Raw genomic sequence first — 23,068 nt, 5'->3', positions numbered from 1 at the left:
TGTTAGTTTGATGTATTTGCATCTAAGTTTTGATTTTCCGTTAATTATTCTTTGAGGTTAATTTAATGTAGTTGTATCCATATTCCGATTTTCTATTAATTACTTTTTAAGATTAGTTTAATGTTTGTATTTGCATCCAGTTTCCGATTTCCCATTAAATATTATTTGAGGTTAGTTCGATACATTTGCATCCAGTTTTTGGTTCCCCATTAATTGTTTTTTTACGTTAGTTTCATTCAATATTATATATATTTTAAAAATTTTGTCATTATTGCTTTGTTTTTTTTTTTTTTTTTTTTATTTTCTATTATATATTTTGTGATGTTATTTTTTGTATAATTGTTACGTGTTAAGGATATATTCGAAATAAGTCGGTGCTTTATCATAGTCTCATAGACACTAAAATTGTATGATTTGTAATATGGAATTAGTTTATACAAATCACCTATTTTTTAGCAATTTTTTTTATTTGATCAAATATATAAAAATTAGAACAATAAAATGTTTGATTCGTAATATGAAATTACATTCTACAAATCACCTATTTTTTAGCAATTTTTTTTTATTTGATCAAATATATAAGAATTGAAAATACACTCAAAGAGCTCCAAATATAAGAATTAGAAATACACTCAAACTCTCCAAAGAAGTCCCATGTACATAGGATTGTAAGCTATTAAAAATACCTATCTTTCATATTATAGTGCCATATAGGATAGAGAAAATGTTAACTCTAGAGTGACACATAGGAAGAGAGAAAATCCTCCTTTAAAGTGTCTCTGTTTCAGTGGATCATCATAAATCACTCTTGAATGACGTGTTTCCAAATCTAATGAGGTTAAGCGCATATACGAGTTAAAAAATTATTATTAAGATGATTTTTGTCCTTTGATTAGGATCGTCAAGTAACGCACGCCATGATTTTGATACGCACCTGAATCGGAGAAGAGATTTAACCGGTAACCTTAAAGAGTATTGACTCAGTGATCTCTTTGCCCTCTTCTTCTCCTCTCCCATGTTTTTCTTCTCTCATGTTTTTTTTTTTGGTTAATCATCTCTTTAAATAGTAGTGGGCAGCTTCTTTTTTGTTTTCAATTTGGTTTCCAAATCCAATTACAATATGATTATGAAATTAGCCCAAGCCCCAAGAAAAGCACTCAATTTTCCAATTTGAATTGAATTACTTTCCAAATAAAAATGACCTACTATACCTACTTGAAAGGGTAAAAACTACTGAAGAAAATTGAACTTCACAGATCAACACGAGTATCTCACTTTCACTTCCCAAACCAATAAGAATATTGCCTATTGCACAACACAAGCTTTTTTCATTTTATATCAGCAGTCCACTGGACTCAGAATAGAGTAACTGTTGTTTTCCTAACAACGCGAAAATTTTAGATTGGGCAGAGGTCCTTCCCTTAAAAGAAAATTACTAAGACGGTCAAGCCACTAATTTAGAAGGGAAAAAGAACATGGAAACGCCCTACAAAAACAAATGCATTATATTTTTAGTAACTTGATCAAAGCTTTTGCAGGTATTATCTGCGAAGAAATGAGGCTTAAGCTGCATACTTTTGTAATGCCCTACTTTTACATGTGTACCAAAAAAGACCCGTGATCATATTGCAATTTAGTTTCAAAGATTGATAGAAACAGTTGATTTTAATCCTTAACAAAATACATTCTCCACTAATTTGCACAACTTAAAAAGTTAACCGTCTGTAGCTACAAAATTCAAGAGTATCAGTTTTAAGTCATCCCTTTCGGTGTTTCTGATGATACAAAGTTTTCAATATATGGCCAGCTGAACATCCCAAACCGGATAGCGACAACTAAGCTCTCTACACCCACTGTACATAGATATGCCACCAAAAGTCCTACATTACCAGCAGCTCCCCAGTAGAAACCGAGCCCCAATTCCAAAATAGAAAAAAGCAAAATTTCACCTTTGCACTTACGGAGCTCATAATAACCTAGAAAAAGGTTCTAAAGATTTCACTCAGCAGAGAACTCAGTCATATCTGAATATCTGGTCAATTAGATGCCCAAAAAATCATTGAAAACATGTCCATGATTTCAGCTTTCCTGCAGAAGCAACCTCGCCCTTCTATGAATTTCAGTCAGTAACCTAACATCAAATTTATCATGAGCCTCATGGCAGCGGGAGTTTGCTACAGCATTACCCAAGTCTCGGAGAATGACCATAACCTTTTTACTCCGATAGCTATTACAAGAGTCCTTCGATGCCTGTCTGTGTTTGCCATATGTTTCCTCAAACTCACTTGACTTGGCTGCAGCTTTTTGTAGTATAGAGTTGGGCAGCCCTACAATGTGATCATTGTCAGAACAAGAAAGCTACTTTCATACGGAAATTTCTCACAACTTTGCAAGCTCAAGTTTGAGATTTCCTGATAAATTTCTCTCATGCCCTAGTTCTAGTATATACACTTAATAAATAATTAAAATAGGGAAAGAAAAAAAACATGCAAGAAGCAATAGTTGTTATCCCAAGTTGAAAGCTCATTTAAGTATTTAACACATTTGTTCATTTTAGTAAGAAAATATGCTATTTACACCCATACCATGTGAGGCAACTTCACAGGCAAAAAAGTTTATGTGGAATACAGAAAGCAATTATTACCGCATCAACTTAAGACAATGGTTGTTTATGGTCATTCAAGGGATGGCATTGTAATCGAACACGCCAGGTTGACATTCATTGGATGAGACGGACAGTTTTTCACCGATAAGGAATAGAATTATCCAACACCCGATAAATCAAACTGGGGACATTAACTCCCTCAACTGCATGGACGAGGAAAGTATCAACAGCACTCCAAATAAGGCGGCATAGCAAATGTTTTGAACAATTTTATTGTATGAATGTCGGGCCCTACCATAAAAGGACCCATACTCAAAAGTCAAATGTTGAAAATATATCTAAGTTTGGAATCTTCAACCCTCATTCATTTTTTCCAGGATTTCCTAGGTGCATGATAAATTGATAATGATATAATAGTTAAAGCTCAAACAAACAGTGATTTATTTTTGTGGGCAAATATGAAGGAAGCAAAGAGCACTCCTCATCAACAGGGTCATACCATTCAAAACAATTGCCACGTGGTGTAAAATGTGTTATTTGGTTGGGCGCTTATGCTTCCCTGTCACGCGGGTGAGGCAAGTCAGACTATTTTTGGTAAGATTGGATAACATTTACTTCAGACTAGATCGTGGTTAATCATTTCTATCTTCTACTTTATTGATCATATCAGTTTGCGTCTAAGTTTTGGTGTGGATAATACATGTTCTGTCACATCATTGATTCAACAATAACAATGGAAAGAAACATAATAAATTTCACGTTAGCCATGAATTTTATATGAAGAAGTGTAGATCTCTACTCAATGTAATAAGATGATGAAAATGGACATACCAGCCAATCTTGCCACATTAACACCATAACTCTTTGGGCATGCACCAGGTGTCAGCCTGTAAAGAAATGTAACTTGTTCCACACCGTGCGCGCCATTTTCAACTTTGCATGCCATATGACATAGAGAGACCTGTTGCGTACGCAAGTGCAACATAAGGAGAAATCCGGTTCTGCACTAAGTGCGAAATATGAAAGCAGAAATTTCTAGTATTGATAAATGGTGGCAATTATTGCAAATAAGAAGAATATCAGGACATGCAAATGAAGATTTACGCCATTTAAACACGTAAAAAGAAACTAAGGAGAGATAAACATAAGGTGGTGGGCTGATCACAACACTCAATAGAAGAACTCTTTACAAATACTTTCATAAGAGAAACGAGAAGTGTACCTGTGGATCGTTCTGGTAGTCTACAGCTAACCGGTGATAGTGAGTAGAAAACATGCCTCGGCAATGTACCTTGTGAACAAAATGTTCTAGAACTGATTCCCTGCCAAGGAAACAAAACCAAGGAAAAACACTCTGAGGGGAGCTGATTATCTACAGTTAACGGTCAACTGAAAGCCATTTCAGTTGGAAGATAAAACACTCTTGGCCAATTTGAAATCTACCACTTACGCAATAGCTTGTCCATCTGAAGTTGATGTCCCACGTCCAAGTTCATCTAATACTACCAGTGAATTACGAGTTGCTGAAGACTGCATAAACCATGAAATGTGGTCAGAGACTAGCAGAGATTATGTTCAACTCAAATTCGATATACACACTAAACTAGAGATGCATGGCTAAAATGAACAACAAAATACCAGAGTTTTTTCCTAGGTTTATTAGACATCTCTTAGACCAAGCTAAATTCATTCTAAGTTTAAGGGTTGTGATCGAAGTATTGGCTCCAGATTGACCGTAGATATTGATCCATGTTTGTAAATAATGCATGCATACAACATCAATATGCCGTTCTAATGATTTTAAAATGACCTTTGGAACTTCAATACTTTATACCGACGAGGTGAAGAATCGCCTCTACATAAAATTCGATGCATGGAACTTTGCCAAAAACTTACCAGCATTGATGCAGTCTCTGAAAGTTCTGTTAAGAAAGTACTCTGGCCTGCCATAATATTGTCACTTGCGCCCATTCGAACGAAAATTCGATCAACAGGTGATAGATGAAAGCTTTCTGCAGGGACATTTGCACCTAGCTGTGAAGAGCAACTTACGGTGAACTCACAAACCTATGGCAAGCATGTCAAACATAAAGGCCGGGGAACATAAAATCAGAAAAACATTACCTGTGCCAAAATCACAGCCATGCAAACTTGGCGAAGAAGAGTAGACTTCCCACCCATGTTGGGGCCCGTTAGAAGGATAAAGCTAGCATGATTAGAGCCACCAATATTAATATCATTAGGGACAAACGAACCTTTGCCTAAAGAATCACTGCGTAGAACAGGATGTCCTAAACCTTGTGCCGATAAAGTTGGCACTTCACTTGAAGAAGATGGTGTACTGAATATTGTTGGTCGGCATGAGTTTCCTTCAAAATAGTCACTGGCAATGGCTAAGCTGATTAAAACGTCCAATTCTGCACATCATGTAATCAAAGACATTCAAGACAACAGGATAGAAGGCAAACATGAACATCAAGAATTGTTCTTTTAGCTGATTAGCTAGTCACTTAAATGTTAGAAGTAGACCAGTAGAATGACAATTGCTTAAAATTGTTTTCGGGCTTCAGGAAGAACCTTTCATGGATAAAATGTTGTGGTTAATAAGGTTGAAGATAGAGGCAAAACTTGAAAGATATAGATAGGCTAAGAATAAACATGGTGCAGTTATTGGTGTGCCATTTCCATATAGTTATGCAACGGTTTGTATTTTAGATGGTTTTCTTTAAACCCAAAAGTGTCCTGTTTAGGAAAGTAATGTCCCAAAATTGCACAGTGCATAGATTGTTGAGATGTTTAAAGCCTTACCTGGGATGTTTAAAGCCTGCAGTATAGTATAAACATTCCTGGGCCCTCTCCACTCATCACCAATTGGTTTTAAGTTGGATGCCCCACAATTTAACATGGTATTAAAGCAGGCTATAGTATTTGGCCCAAAGTGCTCGTCTGCTCCATGTGACCAACCTATGTTAGTCCACGACTTAGGCTTCAATAACGCCACACTTGAGGGGAGGGGGTGTTGAGATGTTTGGTGTAGTCCTACATTGGGTGTTTAAAACCTTGCAATATAGTATAAACATCCTGGGGCTGCTCCAATCATTGTTAATTGGTTTTGAGTTGGATGCTCCAAAGTTTAACATAGATGAATTTGAGATAAACATAAAGTTACAAACCAAAATATCATTCACAAGCTGGACTGTAACAAATGCAACATGCATACATATCTCATGTTTGTGTCAACCTCACAACACAAACACATCGTTATTTTTCTATTAAAATATTTGAACTGATTTTAAGGTGTTTAACTTAGTTGGTTTGAACCTGAGTCACTAATCACTGTCATCAAGTCACACCTTCAAACCGAGGTCTGAATCCATGGCTCCAGTCTAATTTCACAGGGATAAAAGTTTTACAGATGGATGATTTATGGAAGGGCATCTTAATAAACAGCAGCCATCGAGTTATCAAGATAAAGTCCCAGGCTAGTATAACCAAATCATTTAAGAATCTAGCTTTCTTTGAATGGACAATGTTCTTACAAGAATGATCGCAAATATGTGGGATATCATATGTCAAAGACTCGGAGATTAGCAAGTTGAATTTGATAGGATGACCTAGTGACGAAACAATTACATATGTGGGGTGGGGGGTGGGAAAGGGGAGAGGACTTTACCAACAAAAGAGATGGAGAGAGAAGAGATGAGCTATTATAGAATATGTTTAGAAGAGAGGATGCTGTACCTGCAGCTGTAGCAACCAGCTGTCTCCACTTAATATGATGATCACTGAAACGTGCAATCAATCTTTGTAGTATACTCTTAAGTTTAGATTCTTTCTCGGCTTCAGCTTGAGTATGCTCCCCAACTAACTTTTTAATTTGCGGAGTCCAGTACCTGAAGAATCCCTGCAGGTGAGCAGAAAATAGCAAGTAGGTTCAACTTTGATTGTTTTAATTGATGAGCCAAACAACAAACATAGTCCTGAAAGAGGGTAGTGTTTGCTTCTTATAAGTCCCACAAGTAAAGGACTTAAAGGTAACTCTCTTCGTATTTGATGACTAAAACATTTACATCGCTATCAGCCAATAGCATGTGATACATGAAAAAGAAAAGAGAGGTGTATATATGTCCACATGAAGCTAACACAGCCCAACTAGGTTTGCACTGCTACCCATTTATCATTTGCCTCCCAACTCATAATAAGAGGCATAAGGCCCCTTCCTTAGCAAGGTACTATGGAAGGGAAATTGAACACCATCATCTTGCCAAATTGGCTACAACATCAAAATGTCCCAACCACCAACATAATCCAAATTCCCGAGATTAAATATCTTAACATTGACATTACTCCCCGCCGACCAAATAGTAGTTTCTTCATACTGAATATAAAAATATGTATGCTATGCTCAAAGGAAATAAAGAACCCCCACAATCCATGCTCAAAAGCTACTTCCTCTCTGATTATTTTCGCACATGAAGCCTCAAAATTGCACTGGAGTAGGCATATCCAAATTAAAAGAATAACAATGCAAAAGAAAAGATTCAACTAATGAAGTTCGGTTTCTTTTTTTTACAAAAGAAAGATACAAATTGATAAATAACATATCTTAGCAGACAAACAGCAAAAGAATAACAGAAATCTATTTCTAACCTTCTTTGATGACCGCAGTTCATAGTCCCGTGGAATGCTCCCTCGCAAACTCTCTGGGACCTCTAAAAGGTAGGACTCCTTTCCAACCGTAACATAATTGATCTGTGGGAAAAGCACCAAAAGCAAAAATCAACTTTCTTCTCTTAATCAAACCAGAAAGCTATATACATGATAATGACTCCCAAACTAAAATCCTGTTTTCCCTCTTCTTATTAAACAAATCAGCCTTTTTAGTGGTTAACCAGCCTTCAATCACAGATCAGGCTTAATTGGTTGACACTCAAAAAGAATTCGGTTATAACATGATGACAAGTGATCTTCATAGAGTATAAAAAACAGACATGTAATGTAAGGAGCCTGGGTCGAAATATTTGTTAGTGAAGCGGTCATACTCTCTGTATCCTCAATATTAATTTTGTTTTTTTATTCTTTCCATTTATTTTATTAATAAACACTTGACCAACAATCAAGAAAAATATGTGGACAAACACCACAAAAGATATTCAAGACGCAACTTTACTTGAATCTGAGCTCATTAGAATATGTTTGGAAAGGAACTTCTCAATAAAAGGAGACCTAGACACTTACCGATGCATCTCCAAGTACTTTACGCTGTTTCTTAAGATGACTTGCCAAACTAAGCTCAACCTCCTTGAGTATTTCACAGGCTGAATCATAATCTGTGTCAACTCCTTCATGAGGTATTATACGCCCAGTTCGATCAGCTTCCATCCAATCAAAAGCCTCCTTGAAATGACTTAGAACTGAATTCACCTCGGGAAGACCCTCCCCTGCACATGGTTGAAGAAGAAATGAGATACAAGACATGTCTTAAATCAGGATATTAAATAACAAGATATTTCAACTATACCAGTGGTTAATAAACTATGTAGTAGTCTAGACTCAACAAGTTTTGGAACTGCACTAAGTGAAGAGCAAGTTCCAGCCAATAATTCACAACCACGAAGAGCAGTAATGAATTCTTGAAGTTGTTTCTTTGCTGCATCCTCGTAAAGTACCACTTTTTTGGCATTCCTCCCAGCACCTTCACTGCAATTCATCCCAAGAAGATAAATACAAAGTAAAACTGGAAAGGAGAATAGTAGATTCCATTTTTTTGGCAATTGCAGTCATTTATACCAGCTAGCAAACAAACGTGCAAACAACCGCTCCATGTCTGGAAGCCTAGACAACTCTTTCCGGAATTCTAGAACAGAAGATTGAACATCTCCCTGGAAAACAAATAAACATTTACAGAAACAAATCAAAACCTTAAAAATTCTTAAACATTTAAACATTATAAGTACCCAACTTAAAACCAATTGGTGATAAGTGGAGAGCTCCAAGAACATTTGTAGTATACTGCAAGGCTTCACACTTTCCATGTCCTCAACACGCCCCTCACGTGTGGCGTTACTGACCCAAACACGTGGACAACACACTTGGGTGACGTGGAGTAAACATACCCTTTGGCCCAAACATTATGATTATCAAACTTAAAAACCAATTGGTGATAAGTGGACAAGCCCCAGAACATTTATACTATACAGCAAGGCTTCACAAGTCCCATGTGGCCATGTGGGACTATAACAAACATCTCAACAATAACAGTGACTTATATCAAGAGATGCGAATCGACAAAACATAAACTGAATGGCACTGTAGGAAAATTAGGTAACATGCTAAAAAACAAGAGGAATAAGGTAAAGAGAAAAACAATAGGGAGGATTGAGAAACCCAAACTAATAGATTTTTCTTTTGGTTCCCTATTAAAACATATGAATCTCTGTAGCATGTAGGATTTGGAGTTCTCTTTCACAGAGAAATAATTTTTGTTTTCTTCCCCCCACTTCCGCTTTAGTGTTGTTTTGACATCTTATTAGTACTACCCATCAAGAAAATGCGAATAACATCCTATTACTAAAGCAATTCCTGTGTAGTAACATCTTGCAACAAATACTTTTCATGGAAGCTGCGAAAAACATCCTGTTACCCAAGCAATTGTATTGTAGTTGTTCCATGCAAAAGTGATGAGAAAGAAATATGAAAATCTAAAGCAACCTAAATAATAAAATAGAAAACAAATTATTACTTCTAAACAAACTGCCTAGAAGGAACACCGAACGCCTCAAACCCAAAAAATATATAAAAAATGACTATATGTACACAAATTAAACTAAATATGGATGCCCAACAGAAACAGAATATATAAGAACCTTGCTCTTGTTACTGGAGATAACACTAAAAAAATAGGTATATCCGTATATGTTGTACATCTCCAAAACCAATGAGATCAAATTTATATTTACATAAATCATATGCAATCTAAAACAACGAAACAGGACACTGAACAGCGAACACGTCACATAAAGCTCCTGAGCCAAATAACAAGAACAGCATTTTATTTTTTGTTTTTCTTTACCTCCGAAAAATGAAACTTAGATAAAGTAGATCAAGAAGACCTACGTATACAAGAAAAAGGGGAAACTATACAACCAAGTAAAACCCCATCCAAACAATCCCTCCCCCAGTATCCAAATAAAGCAGAATACCTACAAAGAACTCTCTAAGAGCATCTATAAATGGAGGCTTCAATGCTCAATATAACAATCCCTTGTGCCGCTACAGCACCATAAGTCCACCCAAGCCAGATACACAGTATGATTGCATAAGGGTGCGTCCCAGAGAGACGATTAAATGATGAATAGGAAGGACCTGGACCGCAATACTTGAGCAAATTCATAACCCAACAAGGACACAACCAAGTTATGTCCCACTCCAAATGAAAAGCGTACCAAATGCTCCAATATAGTGGAAACCTAACAACACATAGTATACTGAGTCCCCATCCCTTCTAAGCAACTAGCAAAAATTGACTGAACATTCTGCAGTCAAAGATTATCTTAAATGAGGTTATGTTCTGAGACAGCCACAAGAAAAGCAATACTAGAAGGGATTTCGGACACCCAAATAGACAAACTCAAAAAAGTGAGATAGGGGCACATGCTATTAGGAGTCGGAGACCAAGGAAGGACGAAAAAATAGAAGAGACTACCAAGTTATTCACTCAGAAATAGATACCGTATATGTTTTACTAGGAGTTCTTGATTACCCCCCATGCTTTTTTTAGAATTATTAGGTTCCCAAATCATAATTAAACAGCAAAACAGTCCTCCAGACACGATGATAGCTCAGAAAGTTGGAATACTCAAAGTGCCAACAAAAGTATAGTTCATTGATTAACACGCAGTAAAAGAAAAACCAGTTGAATAGCTGATAGAATCAGCTAGTAATCCATCACTTACTTTTAAACTTGCTACAGCATCTTGACGTTCCTTAATGGACCACGAATGATACAGTGGTCTCGCAAGCCAACTCCTGAGCAATCTCTTCCCAAATGCAGTTACACAATGATTCAAATGTGCATATAATGTCCTACATTTAACGTCATCTTAGTAAGTGAAATCAGAAGGCCTAATGATATTTTAATAGAAAATTGAAAAAGTTACCCTGAGGAGCTTCCATCTCTGTTGTTCTCAAATATCTCAAGGTTCTCAATGGCAGCTGAATCAAGAACCATGTATGGTTTTTGAGATATATCACGATATCCCGAGCATGGAAGTAACTCAAACTTAGCAAACCTAAGTACACTTTCATCTATAAAAGCTTGTCTCAGATAGAAAAGGCAGCCTCCAAAAGCAGAAAGAGCAGAGCTACCACTGTTGCCTGCAGCCACTAGTTCAGATAGAACATCTGGCAGACAGCTTGTACCATCATCCTCTGATGGAGTTGAATCAAGAGCACCAGAAATTGTCTCGTCTACTCGTTCCAAAACAAATTGATCCTTGAGACGCTTGTAGATATCTCTGATTTCTTTAACTGTTCTGTTAGCATCCCAGAATTCTGAAAGAGGGGTCAAATCGTTGACTAGAGGGTTTCTCGTATGCCTCAACAAAACTCTCTCACTTTCAGCACTGAGCACTCTAGCAGGTTTAATAATTTCTACCGGCCTTAGCTCAGATAGCAGGGAGCATAAGGAACCACGCTCTGAGTCATCACCAAACTGGCAAAGCAAATCAAAACCCAATCAGAACAACATGAAATAGCTACCAATTAACAAGATCTGGTTCTAAATCCAAAGTTTTCCAGGGAAAGATCAAAACATGTGTACAGTTGCGAAGATGAATGTGTTTGTGCAAGCTCAGATTGTGAACATGTGGGAAGAGAATAACCTTTGTTGCTTTTTAGCCCAAGTAGGTTTGTCGTACAATATGCAAAAACACTCACCAAGATCTTTCAAATGAAATAAAAAATTCAAAACCAAATTCTAGCACGCACATGAAAACAAACACAACCATAAAAAATGAAATTGAAGGGGAAAAGATACATAGACCAAGACAATAACGTTCGTTTTATCAATAGTTGAAAATCTTACTGATAAAACGTCAATATTTTCAAGTAGTTACTTTTTTAAGAAAAAAATTGATTTGAGCTCTTCATTACTCAAACACACTAAGAGAGTAGTCATAAGTGATGGGAAATATTACTAAGAAGTTTATTATAATAATATAATTGCTAAACGTTAACTTTCTGATGAATAAATTTTCCAGAAGCCAATCACACCCACCTAGTTTATAGTTCAAATTTCATCCAAGGAAATGCCACCTTTTGTTTTGGAATCGTGTTCATAATTTTGCTCGTTGACATAGTTGGTAAACAAAGCCATGTGAAGAGCAGCTTAGAATAAAAACAAAAAGCAGGCAAGCATCAGAGATGGGTTATGCAAAAAGTATGTTTTATTAATGATTCTCTTAAAGCATCTCCAACAGTATCTGCATTTTACCCCAAATATGCATATGGCATAATGGAAGAAAGCCCCCATAGACCGAAACTTTCACCAACATTATTCATAAAGTATAATTTTCTCTTTTTCTTTCTTACACACAACTAAGAACATATTTAATCGCACATGAAGTGCAGTTTGACAGGAGCTTCAGGTAAAACTCAAATTCTCCTGTCCCCAATACATTGCAGTTCCCTCATATTTACAAAGACTTAAAATATTACATTTACGAAGATTGGAATAGATCGGACTAGATCGGAGGTCCTATTCGACATGGTTTATGATTTCTTATCTGGAAAAAAAAATGAATTGTCAAGTTATATCTTTTTTCTTCTCATAAATTGTTAATGAAGGGCCATTTGGGATGCTCGTACCCTTTTTACTTACATTCAAATTTTGATATGCCATTACTTCATATCCGTAAATCCTATTTCCAAAAAAATACGGACAGCCCTCATACATATTCAAAAGTTCAAAATTAGACACCAATGATCAATAATAAGTTCAAAAGAGAAAAATTAGAAACAAGTTTAAAAATTGAAGGTGTATGACACTAAACACACCGAGGCAAAAGCAATTACCAAAAGTTTCATGTGCAGCACGAAGTGCCGCAAGGCAAGTTGAGTCTCCCCCCCACACACACACACACACCGTGTCCAAAAACACATGAATGATTGGACTAAAAAAAAAACCTATATTTTACTGCAGATGACATTTATCAGGAGATACACAGCTCAGTAAGAGAAAGAAAATACAAACATATTACTTGTTGCAGCAAACATGTATGTTTATACACACATGATACAGAGAAATAAGAGAGCAAAAAATTTGGAGTAGCCATATACCCACAGTCCCACACCATATGACATTGCCTTTAAGAACAAAAGGACGGAAGAGGCCAAAGAAGAATATAAGATGGCATACCTGTCCAAGGATGAACCTGGTTGTAGAAACATCAACCAAACAAACACCAATAACTAGGTTTTCTTCATTCTCAGAACCCTGGAAGCTTTCAGTCACCGCCATCAGGTAAGAAGCATCGGGGTTGGTTGCCAGAATCTCTCCCTCAGTCAGTGTTCCCTTTGTCACCACAGCACATACTTCACGTTTCACAACCTTTAAATACACGAGACACACAGATTCTTAAATATATGAAGTTATAGATTAAATAAGTAATGTAAGGTGAGAGAGTAAACAGCAGATGATAAAAAGGGTAAACAGGCTCCTCATTTTTTAAGTCGTGCTTATAGTACTTCCGCATAAGCATATGTTCTCATCCATGTCTACTGAAGGTCGAATACAGTTAACTGCAAGGAATCCAAGGATATCGGTCCATCCTTATAGATGACCATAAACCTGTGACCAATAACATTCTTTGCACGGGCAAGAAAAACTTGTACAGGCCAAGATTGTATGATGGGTCCATATTCAGAAGAAAGATTTCTCTGTCAGGTACAACTAAATGATATGGACCAGGTCTGTCTATGTTCTACAGTTTAACTAAGAAAACACGGTCATGACATTCACGGGGTTCAATAAAATACTTCAGCTAACAAATCTATCTAAAAACATAGAGGGAATCGTAATGCATTAGTTTCCCTCAATTTATAAAAGGAAATACCCAAGCATAAACGCACCTTATCCTTTGAACCCGTCTCTTTGCGACGAATCTCAAGCTGCTCAGGCGTTTCTGTTTGTTCCACAACAAGAACGCGGTAACCCTGTTCTATCATGACAGGTTCAGATGATAATATTCTTTGAATTCATAAAGGAAATGAAAAAAGTGGATTGTCAAGGAAAGATAGCATATCATGGGCCCAAATGTAAAATGGCTAGCTGTAAAAGGTCTAAAAAAATTTATTCCTAATATAAAGGTAAATCCTTGGAATCTCAGAATAATAGGGAAAAGCTTCCAAAAAAAGATAAACAAGAATATGAAATGCTAACATCCATAGTCCTAGACTCCTAGTATGTAAGTCGCTTTGGTAAAAAGTGACTAAAGATTGACCGTAAATCAGGATATAAATTGGATAAAACTCTTGATGAATGTACTGTTGTGTGTATATAGATGTTTCTCCTTTATATAACAAGTAATGCTAATGTAGATATTTGCACACAAGGTATCCTCCCTACACAATTGACAACTCGACTAGTCTACTCTATGTACACCTTGTGGAGATCATCTCCCTAACATGAAGATCGTCCTCATGAAAATCAGTTCATTCAGATATTTCTCACCTTGCCAAAAGTTGTGTAGTTAAGTTTAAAATACCTAATAGTTTACAATCAAACAATTTTGCAAGACACTTTTGATAACGCAAGACACTTAAATGAGCTGATCTAATCTGGACATAATCACCATGGTAGAAAGATCACCTACACCAAAAATCAATCAGTAATACATTGTGTGTGTGCTATAGGGAGGGGTTTCCGGAATTCAGGGAAATAGTATATATTTCACATGAAAAAACTTGTGATTGTTGGTGCACTTAGAAATTTTAGATTAGGCGTTTTCTGTGGACTCGATCTCTTCACTGCATAAATCATCTCCTCAAAGAATCAGGTCACTAAAAATTCTGCATATAACAAATGTGACCTCCAATTAATGGTGAAAATGAAGGGTTCACATTTTTCAATTTGCAAACTTCAACACACTTTTGGCATGGTTTAAAATATTTTAATTAAACCTAATTTAGTGTGGATAATCTTTTAATGGTGCATAGATCATCTCCGAAAATCAGGCATTAATTTCCTTTTATGGTTAGTTGGTTACAGTTTTGGCTATGGGTGCCCATTTGTGATTGTATATAGGGATGGACAAGCTAAGCGACCACACTAAATGTCCACATTATCTATATTAATTCTTTTTTCTAATTTAGTTCTTTAGTTTACCAAACAACTATCTACACCCAAAAATAAACAAATAAGTTCCAAGATAGAGAGTGGGGGATGACTATGAAAACTTCTATCATGTGCAGGTCCAGTGGTAAAGATAAGCCTATTTTCTATCTCTTTTAAAAATATATATGAATAATTGTTTCAACGTCTTGTACTAAAAATGAAATTCAGGACTGCATTTATGAAATACAAAAGATAATGATAATCTCACAATTTGGGTGGTAACTGGTAAACTATTGGAAAGACTTCTTCGAAGTTTGAAGGGAAAAAAAAATGTTAAAAGGGGAAGCACGTCAAAGATTAAACATTTCACTTCAGGAAATAAAGTGCTCAGTATCAACCTGTATATTCTAAGAGAGAAAAGTAGGAAGAAAATATAAACAAGGGAATGTAAGACAAGAAGAATGTCAAATGGCTAACCTTTTTGGCCAGTTTCTCCACATTCATTGTAAAATTCTTTTCTGGAAATCCACAATGAGGTTGCTCCCCCTGATAAACAAGTTTGAAACTTTGAAAAATCAATAAATGACATCGATTAACAAAAAACAGATACTTTAAATGCAGTTAAATCTTCTGATGGTGTTGTACATTTTCCTCTAGATCTATAACAAAGATATCCACAAGATGATAACAGATAAACAACTAATATGGTCACAGGACGTACATCAAAGTAGAACAGAACAAGACAACTAAAAGAAATGAAAAACTCGGAATTATATGTACCCTCATGTACTGCAAATCGAGTTCTTTTGCTCCTATATGTGCATCCATTTCAAAAAGTTCATAAAATTTTCCCATCTGCAAAAATAAGAAGATGAAAGATAATCTACTAACTTCTGGTGCCGGAACTAAAGTAAATTAATGGCATCCATCTTGATACTACAGCATAAACCGCAGCTTTACCTTGAAAAACAAAACCTTGTCCATATGCTTTGACTTGAACTCCCACCATTGCCTCTATAATTGAAACAAGTAAATAAACATACACAAATCACTGAAAATCAATCTGGAAAACTTCAACCAACCATCAACAATTACCTGCCCACCTGACAAACTCTTTAAAAAATCAGGAGGCAAGAATAAAGTCCTTTCGTCATAATTTACATCTTCAGGCCGCCTCCGTTTAGCATCCCTATGTTCTCTGCAATAGAGGGACAGCAAATTCTGATCTCAAGAACAAGGTATAGCCACATAAGAAATTAAAGACAATGTCTGATGATTTCGGGTTAAACGGTGTTACTTGTTAGAGTAACTTTGGATCAATAAGATAACCCTCTCTTAAGGTATGCACATGTACTTAATGGAGAGGAAAATATAAATGCTTCCATAAACTATATCAACTCAAGAAGATCTTCGTCACAGAAATAGAAATGTGAAGTATAGCATAAGGTGGCGTGACTAGCGCGCTATGCCGCTATAAGCCTACAACTAAAGAGTGAGAAACAATAAGGGGCAACTCAGGAACAAGTTGCAAATAAAACACCTTATTGAAAGAATTTTTTCTAGGGAATAACAAATGTACTTGGACGACCAATTTTCAAGATGAAAAGTGTTTTCTACTGAGGTAGTATTTATGCAACTTATTTGTTGATTGCCTTGGACCATTCCTTGCACAGACTGCCCACAGGATTAACCACATCCTTTACAGAATTTAGGAAGTTGTACATAAATATGTTCTACATAAGAGTTAAATCCACCTTAATGAATTTATTCCAAAGAATAACATGTCCAACAAGAGACAACAATAATCCAACAGCTGTTTTTCTTTATCAATAGAATCTAATTATATGTATGATTGATATGACATGTACATTGGAACATAAAACAAAACCCAACAACAAACTGTTCTTTAACCTAAGCAAATGCTTAATCCCAAAACTAACTCAAACCAACATGGTGCCTCTAAAGGGATTTCATCCACTCTAACTTTCCAACTCCAGAACCCTTATTTTCATCACTATGTTACATGGACACCATATTTTGAAAATAATCCGTGTCGGATACGTATCCATGTGTCCGTGTTGGAAACATATCAGACACATATTGTATGTGAAATACCTCATTTTCGATATTTCGCCGTGTCAAACACTTCAGATACGGACACACCTATCTGTGTCAATGTAACTTAATTCATCTAAGCATGCGTGAAGCCCAACACTAACTTAAACCCACATGTAAGGCCATAGCTGTTCAGATGATTACAAAGTGTTATCAACAATTGTCCTTGTTATCAGCAAATTTATTAGGACCTTCTGCACATTAAATTTTTCAAAGAGGCTGTGCCAATCTAGATACTTGCTTCTCAAATATTTTACCTTAATAATGAACGGAACTGAATACCAATTCCCCTTTTCATTTCCTAGCATCTTTCACGGAACCCATAGACCATCAAACAGGAAGGAGTAAACCACTATCATTTTAACACAAACTATAACCTCCCAAACCCTTAACATATAAAGGAAAGATGCCCATAAGATAAAGAAGGTTCAGATATTACTTACACCCCAAGGAAGCGAAATTTTTCTGCTTCACGCATTCCAAAGCGTTCATCAACATCAACCGTCAAGATAGAATGGCCTCCTACAGGGAAAAGAATTTAAAATACAATAAAATCAGAAGCAGGACATAAACAGGATATTCTTGTTTAAGCCAGAATCATCCTGCATCCTCATTCCCCATATTACAAGTAACAGGCTTAACATAAATCACGACACCCTCCACATTCAATCAACATTTAATAAAATTTTATGGGTAAAAATATAAATGAATTTCTATAATGATCTGTGAGGAGATTATATCAGTTACGCCATATAAAAGCGCAGACATTAGGGGACAAATTTCTTCCCCTTGGTGGTACTTGTTGAATATGCCATGTCATCACAGATTCAGAGCATTGTGCCAGCACCAGATAAAAAAATAGCATCTGAACCCCAATTAAGTAAGTTCTGTCAAAGTGAATGACAAGTTTCCATAATAAAATCAATCTAAGTATGATTCGCAAATAATCTAAATAGGTTTCCTTATTCAAAAGGTTCTCATCAAACATTAGAAGAGATCCATACCTTTATATGGGAAGTATGCTACTTCATTTAATATTTTTGATTAAAGTCTAGAATCTTAATTATGAATGTGCCACTCATCATACTACATATTTTTTAACCTAGCAAACAAAAAGTACTACTTATTTTTTACAGACCAGCATCTTATTCATTTGTATTGTTAAACATTGAAAATGAAAAATTCCGTTTGTGATCCTATTCAACAACAGAACAATTAGAATCATAAATATGATCCTTTATCCCAACTTCTAAAACCATAGCTTTGCAATAAACGCATCTTCTTCTAAAGTTTCTCTCTTTGAGAACAGTTTATTAGAATACTTCCGTTCATCTTCTTCCAGATTGGAGTGAAACACCTTCAGTTTTTCTCCCTGAGATAATTATTTTCAAAATGTTGGATAATATACCTCAAAACCTATTTCCCACCGCCCACACCCCCAAGTGAGAAGGCTTGCACCGCATTTGCTTCCATATATCATGTTACCACTTTTGTTGCTAATTTCATAATCAGTTAAGTAGTTGTTAAAATCACATTCTTAAAATTACCTCTGTCCTCAGATTCTTTTCTCTTTTTTCTTTTTTCTTTTGTTACTTTTTCTATTATTTGCGTATTTTCTAAAATAAGGTTGGTAACCTAGTTTGAATGTCTAGATACCATGCAGATAACTAAATACCCCCTCTGTAATCTCTAAAGTGTTTTCAGGAGTAAAGGTTGTTACCTTCATGTAGGGTGGAATTTCTTTGCTTATTTAAAGACTAGTTCTCTTTTAATAAAGGTTGGTTGTTTCTAATTTTGAGATACATTACACATATCTGAATTGGCTTTGTCAGTGTTAACGTGGATGTGCACGTCCTAACATAAAAAAGGGAGAAAGCAGAATTAGATTATGCTTCTACTCTGCCTACTTTTGTACAGCCCAAATGTACTATTTGCACTTGAAAATCAATGCTGCTACAGATACTAGTGCTACTGGGAAGGTAATATCTATGAAACTAACACCTTCATCAAAAAGATAGCAAGAAGATTTTCTTTTAAACTATATTTCCAGTATTTGTAGTGAACAATACGGCAAGAGGGTAAAACATGGTCTCATGACAAGGTTTACATCTTTGGGTTTTGTCCATATTTATACTCGAATGAATCTGAAAACAAATTAAACAGATTTCATCCATTGATTTGGTTAGACTAATTAACAGAAAAAAATAATAATAGATTAATGTGCATATTTAGCATTCTACATAGTGATCACATTTTAAGCACGAAAAATTTGCATACATTAAAAAAGAACAAGGCCATGCATTTAGTTGGTAGTATAAATTCAAGCTGACAAATAAAACACTCTCTAATACTTCTACTTACTTTCAATATTAGATACCTGCTCCACCGACTTGCCTCCATCAACCTTCTCCTCATTCCCACTACTCTTATTCTTCTTATTCTTCCTCTTCCTACTCCCCACATTCTTTCCCCGCGTTTTCACATCATTATCCTCATCCACCAAATCCATCTCTTCCAACTCATCATTCTTAGCATTCTTCCCCCAATCCTCATCACTCAAATCATCATCCTCCTCCTCAAAATCCAATTTCTCCGAAACAACATTCCCATCATCTTTCTCCTTGACTTCACTCTCACCATTACTCCGTTTCAACCTACGGAAACTTTTAACTTTAACTTCTTCAACAACCCACTCAATCTTCTCATCCTGAAAATCTAATAACTCTTCCTCAGCATCATCATATTGAACTAAATGCTTACCACTCAAATCATCAAAATTCTTCACAATACCTTCATACCAATTCTTATCTAATGGCCAATACACTTTCACTCTCTTCCCTACAACTTCTTCCCCATACATTTTTTTTAAGTTAGAAATGGGTGAAATGACTAAAAGGGGCTTCTTTTTTTTGGGTTGTGAGGAAGAAGAAGAAGAAGGTGGGGTAGGGTCAGGAGAAAGTGCAGGGGTAGTTTTGTTGGGTGTGAAAAAACAAGTTATTTGGCGTTGTTGATTTACTAATGGGGAACGACGTGGTGGGGCCATGTTGAGAGAGAGACAGAGAGAAAATGAAGAACAAGGGAGATTTTGCGATGGAGGAAGATGGGAATGAATCGAGTAGTGATCTCAAAATAAATACTGTTATAGGGCTTGATAGTTCGAAGGATTTTACATTTACGCCCCCAGTTTATTTATGACTTAAATAAACATTGAGGGAGAAGATTGTCATTAGATAACTCCAAGGGTTGCATACTGTCAATTCGGTGACACAGGAGAATCGGTGTTGTGGGCTCTGGAATGCTACAAGGAGTGTTTCACTGGTTGTTTAAAGCTTGCCTTACATGTATGCCAGGACGTCCTCCATCTTTTGAATCAGCAGACCACACCAACGACTTGCAAGGTGCAGTTGCCAAAGTGTTCCCCAGAGTCCGCCATGGTATTTGTATGTTCATCCTGCCAGATATTTCCTGGAAATTGCAACAGGTGCATGACTACAAGTCTGTACAGCAGTTTTAGAGTGGATGAATTTAAATCAACATGGAACAACATCATCCAACGATTTAGACTCGAGCATCATGAATAGCTAAGGTGTAGGCACTTTCCCAAGTATGACGAGTAAGAAACCTACGTGTAAGGTTCTGCCCGAGACCCTAGTTATAGGAGTCCAATTCTACCAGTCCAAAAACAAAAAGTGGTGTTTATCCATTCCCATATTGCATAACAAAGAGGCTGCCCCTTGGTAACGTGAAGTTGTTTATCCTTAGTGGCAAATGGGCTAGGTTACCAGTAGAGCTGTTGAACTGCTGAATTCTTATTCTGCTTTAGCAGTTTACACTAAACATAATTGTTGTAAAGGCGTGTTTTTCCTTTACATACAAATGAGGAAGAAGAAGGGGTTTGGATTTGGGAAAGACCGAGTTCGCTAAGGAGCGAGATGCCTACGTATCTTCTCTTGATTCTGGGGGGAGAGAAGAATCCGGTCTCACATAGTTCATGTAGGTGGTATTTATAGGCACAAGAGAGTGTTGATCTTCGAGACACGTGTACTCCCTTGTACATATGTAGAGTGGAGATTATGAGTGTGTGTTAGGTTGGTTTTAGTAGGAGTTGTGTGATGATTGGGAGTGGGTGCAGTAGTTCATATTTCACGGTGATTGGAAGTACAGATAAGGCTCTGATGATGATTACATCTGGATTAGGGATGGTGTCTTTATTCGAAGCATTCTCCCTTAGGTCGTTCATTCGTCTTGAGGTATTCTTGAGCGAGCTGAAGTGTACCACCTACATGAAGCAAGTTGATCAGGATTCGATCTTGGAGGTCGATGACATGAGTTCGTTATGATCTCTGCTTATGCTTAACGCGTGCTTAATATTCCTTAATGAAAATATTACTCCCTTACAACTGTGTAGCATATCTATACTCATCCTAGACCTTCATGATATTGTACCACGAATCTAAACATTCAGTTTACTATTTTATATCCCTGGCTTTGTTCTACACAGAGTATTAAACTTCTGAATCTGTGGGTAAATTGGATCTAGCTATATAAAGTCATCTGTTTTCTACAATGTGTGAAAATAGGTAAAGTAGGCCATATACTAGAACCACAATGCAGAGTACCAAAGAACTCCAGGAGGGGAAAAAAAACTACTTTATGAATTCTTAATCCATCCAACAGTTTAAAATGACCAACAACAAATAAAATGAAAAGTGAACTTATGAATCTCCGCCATACAACATTACGATTCAGCAAAGAAGTACAAGAAGAAAATGATTTAGTAGCACGAACTTACAAACTGTAACAAGAAAATTCTTTCCAAACTTATGCATCAAAACATAAACCCATACACAGAAAAGCAAAAGAAGTGGGCAATTACAACATTCTAATAAAACATTGAACTCATCAACAGATTAATAGATAGTTCTTAATTATTATCGGAATTCAACAAAACATTACATTGATTATGGTTACTTAACAAACCACGTTCAGGAGAAGTTGACAAGTTTCAAAAGACAGATATAATAGTAGAGAGAAATAAGGAGGAGTGATCATTCCTCTTTCTACTGAGGAGGAGGAGGCACCGAACCATACCCCGAGCGTTTCAAGTGTTCGCAGATGAGCTTTAGTTCTCGTTCTGTCTCAGTTTGTCTTTTGAACTTCAAATCCTCATCATCAAACAGATGCCTGTACTCATCATCAAGAATATATTCATCTTCAGGCAGCAAAGGATAACGACAATCCAAATCGTACTCAAAGTCAAAGTCTTCGTGTCCTTCGTATCTGTGACGGGGGCGCCTACCAGTTTGGTGGGTGGCGACGTAGTAACGGTGTTGCCAACGTTCTTCGATTGTAGCCGCCTCAGAGCTATTGTTGATTACAAGCTTATTACGAGAGAGAATCGCCCTTGACGAGAGAGAATAAGCAGAGAGCATTCTGGCTGATCTCGCAAACATGGCTCAGTGTATAGGATATTGGATTGTACTATTGTAGTAGTAGATCGTTTTAGAGGTTTATTCACAAGGGTAATAGATTGGGAAATGAGTGGGTTTTTATTTGGGCAGGCAGTGTAAGGCCCACCATCATCGATCCTTTGATACATAAATTCAGGCCCAATCAATTACTAGGGATGTAAATATTGTGTATGTGTACAACATACATGCAAACATCACTATGCACGTGTATACACATGTAAAATTGTATTTTAAATCATTGTATTTATTTTTTGAAATTTTAGTTGCTTCAAAAATTATGTTTAATTTCCAATAATTTCAAATATGTGTCGATATTTAATATATTGGTTAAATATTAAATCAAATTTGTAAAAAAAAATCATTTTGTGATTTTTTTATTTTTTATTTTTTGTATTTTTTGTTTTTATTATTTTTGTGCAAATTTTTAAAATTTTTCTAGAAGTAGGAGAGAGAGAGAGAGAGAGAGAGAGAGAGAGAGAGAGAGAGAGAGACGTGTCTAAGCTACAAGTGATTTTTTTTTTGTTTTACATTAAATTACTTAAA

The 23,068-nt window shown here is 36.1% G+C and overlaps 1 protein-coding gene across 2 annotated transcripts; it reads right to left on the bottom strand.

Moving 5' to 3' along the window:
- Window positions 1–1,602: 1,602 nt before the first annotated feature.
- Window positions 1,603–20,170, bottom strand: MSH6 (MUTS homolog 6). Of its 2 annotated transcripts, XR_015195514.1 has the most exons (22): window positions 19,416–20,170; window positions 17,498–17,576; window positions 16,035–16,137; window positions 15,900–15,953; window positions 15,720–15,794; window positions 15,417–15,485; window positions 13,736–13,819; window positions 13,023–13,214; window positions 10,765–11,318; window positions 10,561–10,690; window positions 8,396–8,487; window positions 8,127–8,305; window positions 7,844–8,046; window positions 7,256–7,357; window positions 6,347–6,509; window positions 4,730–5,022; window positions 4,502–4,639; window positions 4,056–4,135; window positions 3,828–3,927; window positions 3,437–3,566; window positions 2,645–2,808; window positions 1,603–2,327 (listed from the first exon to the last, which is right to left on the bottom strand). XR_015195514.1 is itself a non-coding variant. In XM_086560491.1 (21 exons), exons 1-21 carry the CDS (start codon window positions 20,095–20,097, stop codon window positions 2,080–2,082), a joined length of 3,750 nt encoding a protein of 1,249 aa, XP_086416617.1. In that variant the 5' UTR covers window positions 20,098–20,167; the 3' UTR covers window positions 1,603–2,079. The 2 variants fall into 2 exon arrangements, 1 of the variants encoding a protein (XP_086416617.1); XM_086560491.1 differs by lacking the exon at window positions 2,645–2,808 and having other exon boundaries at window positions 19,416–20,167.
- Window positions 20,171–23,068: the final 2,898 nt, after the last annotated feature.

This window comes from Coptis chinensis, chromosome 5 (genome assembly GCF_015680905.1).
Source record: "Coptis chinensis isolate HL-2020 chromosome 5, ASM1568090v1, whole genome shotgun sequence".
Taxonomy (NCBI): Eukaryota; Viridiplantae; Streptophyta; class Magnoliopsida; order Ranunculales; family Ranunculaceae; genus Coptis; species Coptis chinensis.
The sequence above is the reverse complement of the archived record's forward strand: the minus strand, read 5'-3'. Positions and strand labels throughout refer to the sequence as shown.

Bases quoted from the DNA above. Each gene is read 5' to 3' on its own strand.
- MSH6 (XM_086560491.1), bottom strand. From the start codon at position 20,097: ATGGCCCCACCACGTCGTTCCCCATTAGTAAATCAACAACGCCAAATA. The intron at 15,954-16,034 runs GTAATTGTTGAT...TTTCAATTATAG, and splicing joins AGAGTTTGTCAGGTGGGCAG to AGGCAATGGTGGGAGTTCAA. The intron at 3,567-3,827 runs GTACACTTCTCG...CGTACGCAACAG, and splicing joins ACTACCAGAACGATCCACAG to GTCTCTCTATGTCATATGGC.